The sequence below is a fragment of the Vigna umbellata genome, chromosome 3, assembly GCF_029865625.1.
Source record: "Vigna umbellata cultivar VRB3 chromosome 3, Vumbellata_1.0, whole genome shotgun sequence".
Taxonomy (NCBI): Eukaryota; Viridiplantae; Streptophyta; class Magnoliopsida; order Fabales; family Fabaceae; genus Vigna; species Vigna umbellata.
In genome coordinates this window covers 31,268,443-31,272,886 of record NC_142167.1, presented here as the reverse complement: position 1 = coordinate 31,272,886, position 4,444 = coordinate 31,268,443, and the positions used below count along the sequence as shown (strand labels likewise).

The window sequence follows — 4,444 nt, the reverse complement described above, 5'->3', positions numbered from 1 at the left end:
GTTATCTTCAATACATTGAACCCACACCTACATTTGTTCCATACCTTGCATTCTGTGTTGCAAGTCTTGTACCCCTTCCCATATTTGAGTCATCATATTACGATTTGAAAGAGGTGAAGGAGGTTGCACAGGGTTGTCATGATGGTCTTGCTCCTCTTCTTCTTCATCATCACCGACATCGTGGTTTCAAACACCGTTGACATTAACATATTCAACCTCTTCAAAGAATTAATTGAAAAATGATGTCGGATCCCAATATGAGTGCTGGCATCGGCATCAACATGAACTCCACAATATTGCATGATCTGTGTGATAAGGACACCGTATGGTAGGGGTGTGTCACTGGCCTTGCATTTAATCATATGTTGCATGATGTGATGAGGCTAATTGATAGCTATATTATTTTTAAGCACCCATATCATAAAGATATCTTCCTGCAATAACCTAGCAAAATTCCCTAGTCGTGGAGTCAACATGTGCACAATAACATAATGCAAAAGTTTATCATTAATATTCAAACAACCAACCGTTTTAACACGGTGACCCTGTATTTCTGGTATAACCATAGTAGCTAATGCAATCTCCCAGTCATATGGAAAGTCCTCTGGGATATTTGAAAAACACAATTTTTGATCCTCATACTTCATATTAGCTACATTCAACTAATCAGTAGGTTTCAATCTTATTCTTCTCTTGTTTACCTCACTGAGCAAATATCCATTTCCAGAAATCTTTAGATTTGAATAAAAAACTTTGATTAAATCCGGATAGTAGGGTCCCTGCAATGTAAGAAATGCTACCACCCCTTGAAATAGAAGATGATTTTGGAAAAATAACCCTGAACCGGCAAATGATTCAAAATTCATTATCTTTGGACCAACAATACTCCTTGTCTAGAAATCAGCTGCATAGTTTTCCATTTGATGGCTGTGAGTGAAGAAACGACGTTGATCTAATTATTCCTCTATAGATGGTCTGACATGGGTTGTATCTTCTGCCTTAGTGAGGGTTTCTTTTCCCTTACGATTTTTTCTTGGCCTTTTGGTTGATGATGAGGCCATTTGACAGTTTCTTCAACAAAGGAAATGATGAAAACAATAACAAAGTAAGTTATTTGAAATTATTTATATTTGAAAATAACAACAAGGAAGGACAAACCATAACATCGTAACCATAACGATAACTTAAAAATTCAAGATGGATGGAAAATCAATAAGTCATGATTACATCACAGATACATTATTGTTTATAATAGTCATACAACTAGTCAGATAAGACTTCCTAACAGTCACCTCCCGAGATCATTTTACATAATTTATTCCACCGCTTGTGTGATGGAAGTTCCAACAACCTCTTTGTACATGTGGGGTTTCCACATAAGAAATCATAGCATTGCTCTAGAAAATTTTCATCAGCAATGTTCATAGCACTCAACATTTCATAAATGTCTACCTCTGTATATGTGTAATTCAGGGTGCGACGAAGGATTTCCATTTGGGAACGTAGTATTTGATTTCTATCTTCCATTGCTGAGACTTGACGCACAGCTGCATCAGAAATTACACCAAAATGTACATTTGATGAGCTTAGGACATTTGCTAAACCATCGAGGTTGGTCTTCAACTTATCAAATTGAGAATCAATTACATCGACCATGTGTGCCTTCCTTTTGGAGCCTCGTGAGGATGAAGTTCCACCGGATGGGACGGAAGGCACAGATTGAGTCTGTCCTGGACTATATTCATCCACAGATGGAGGAGGTGATGGTGGAGTTGGGTCTCTATACCCCGTCCACTCAGGCTGTTCAGGAATGTACTCAGTATTTTGATTCAAATCAACACTGACACGAGGCCCAACCCGCTGTCGACGTGCTTGACGAGCGGTCCGAACACCACTCCTAGTAGCTCGATCAGCAGCCCATAACTCTACCATTAAATCGTAGTGTTTCATACTATTAACTCTCCACTTTGCGGCAGTTGGCTTCGACTGAAACAACAAATAGAACAAACACACTAGTTCATATTAATTATTATAAGGATCCACAACATCATAGTATTTTTAAAAAAACCTGAATCAGGTCCATCCAAACTTCGTCCTCAGCATGAAAGGTCATACTAGCCGGGTTCCACGCAAATCCACTCAATCCAGAAAACAGGTCATGTACCTCACGCCATTTATCTTTCAACACTTTCTGACGATTTTTAACATTATTTTTCGTAATTGTGACATAGCCAGAGCTATGAAGATGATCAACTATGTTACTATATGCTTGGGATGTCCAACATCTGTCAACCCTATTACCGATTCGTGATTCCTCAATCATAGAGTGTAGAAGACGTGCGTCCATGTCCTCTGTCCACTTCATGAACTCTCTAGTAGGACCAGAGGACTCAATGGCGGCTGCCTTACCTCTATTCATTTTATACCTATTTCATAAACAAAATTGTAAGAAGTTAACATTAAACATCCTTTATATATAATTTAACTTGTCATACCTATAACATGAAATACTCATACAACACAATAAAATACAATAACTACGAGTTTTGATAATCTCGCCACATATGATCTGCTATAGAATCCTTGATACTACTACCAATCCTTGTCAGTTATTTATGCATTTTAATATTTGTTTGCAATTATGCAGATTAAATAAAAGGGTCAGTTTTTGACCGGGTCTTTAGGAAGAGATAACTAAAATTTAGCTTTTGTAACCTCCCACATTTAGTGGGCAGTTCAGTTGTTTTCTTTTGTGTGCCACGGTGATAATTTCACCTATAAAGATGTATTCTTTTTCAGTTTTCAAATAGACAGAGAAAGTATCACATTCAAGAAAAAAATTTGTTACTTACTTGTGTTCACAATTTGGTATCAGAGCTCCTTCACAGGGGCCTGAACCAGAAAATTACGTGTGAAAGAAACTGAAACACCTAGAAAGAGAGAGAACACTGAGTTGTGAGTGTTGAAAGAAATCAACTTAGAGATGGCTGAAACAGTGAAGTACGTTTAACTAGTTATTCCAAAATTTGATGGTCATTATGAACTTGGGCCAAGTTGATGGAAAATTTCTTACGTTCCAATGAATACTGGAACTTAGTGGAAAAAGGTATTGATGTGGTACCAGACACAGAAGAAGCCTCAGAATATGATCTCAAAAGGATGGAAATACAGCAGCTCAAGGACTTAAAGATCAAAAAGTATCTGTATCAAGCAATTGATAGGGAAATTTTGGACACCATCTTAAATGACGAAACATCCAAGGATATATGGGATTCCATGAAGCAAAAATTTCAGGGGTCAACAAGGGTGAAAAGAGCTCAACTACAAGCTCTATGCAAGGATTTTGAGACTTTGCAGATGAAGGAAGGAGAATCAATAAACTCCTATTTTGCATGCACCTTGAAAATAGCCAAAAGCATGAAGGCAGTTGGAGAAACCATGAAAGAAAATGTGATAACTGCAAAAATCTTGTGATCCATGACAATCAAATTCAACTACGTGGTATGTTCCATTGAAGAATCCAATAATATGGATATGATGACTATAGATGAATTGCAAAGTAGCTTATTAGTACATGAGCAAAGAATGATGTTGTCAGTTGAAGAGGAACAAGTTATGCAGACTGTGGTTGAAGATAGAAACAGCGGAAGAGGTAGAGGAAGAGGAAGATGAAGAGGATCCTTTCGAGGTAGAGGAAGGGGCAGGCAAATGTTTAATAAAGCTGATGTAGAATGCTTCAAATGTCACGGATTTGGACACTTCCAGTATGAATGTCCTATGTGGGAAAGGAAAGCTAATTATTCAGAAATGGAAGATAAAGAAAAACAAGAGGATGAGCTCTTATTAATGGCTATTGTTGAAAGCAAAGAAGGAGGGGATGAGTGGTTTCTTGACTCAGGTTGCAGCAATCACATGAGTGGTAATAAGAAGTGGTTCTCAGAATTGGATGATAGTTTCTGACACAAGGTAAAATTGGGAAATAACACTCGTATAGCAGTAATGGGGAAAGGAAGTGTGCGGTTGATGGTGAAAGGTGTTGTTCATGTTGTTTCTCATGTATACTATGTTCCTGAACTCAAAAATAATTTATTGAGTCTCGGACAGCTGCAATAAAAGGGTTTGAGCATAAATATTCAGAATAACAGGTGCAGTGCTGTTCATCCAGAGAAGGGGCAAATTATGGAGATTCAAATGAGTGCAAATAGAATGTTTGTTTTGACAGCAAAGGTAGCAGCAACATGCTTCCAGGCAAATGTGGAGGATAAGTCTCAATTATGGCATAATAGACTTGGACATTTAAGCTATGATGGCTTAAAATTGCTTCACTCTAAGAAAATGGTGACAGGGCTGTCTTCAATTACCACTCCTTAGAGTCTTTGTACACACTGTCTAGCAGGAAAGCAGCACCGAAAAGCTATGTCTAAGAAAAGTCAATGGAGAGCTT

The 4,444-nt window shown here is 37.8% G+C and overlaps 1 protein-coding gene across 1 annotated transcript; it reads left to right on the top strand.

Moving 5' to 3' along the window:
• The first annotated feature begins 3,057 nt into the window (after positions 1-3,057).
• LOC148202244 (uncharacterized) lies at positions 3,058-3,960 on the top strand. The gene is made up of 3 exons (XM_088109568.1): positions 3,058-3,450; positions 3,599-3,688; positions 3,766-3,960. Exons 1-3 carry the CDS (start codon positions 3,058-3,060, stop codon positions 3,958-3,960), a joined length of 678 nt encoding a protein of 225 aa, XP_087965694.1.
• Positions 3,961-4,444: the final 484 nt, after the last annotated feature.

Bases quoted from the DNA above. Each gene is read 5' to 3' on its own strand.
- LOC148202244 (XM_088109568.1), top strand. From the start codon at position 3,058: ATGGAAAATTTCTTACGTTCCAATGAATACTGGAACTTAGTGGAAAAA. The intron at 3,451-3,598 runs GTGATAACTGCA...TGATGTTGTCAG, and splicing joins GAGAAACCATGAAAGAAAAT to TTGAAGAGGAACAAGTTATG. The intron at 3,689-3,765 runs GTAGAGGAAGGG...GGACACTTCCAG, and splicing joins ATGAAGAGGATCCTTTCGAG to TATGAATGTCCTATGTGGGA.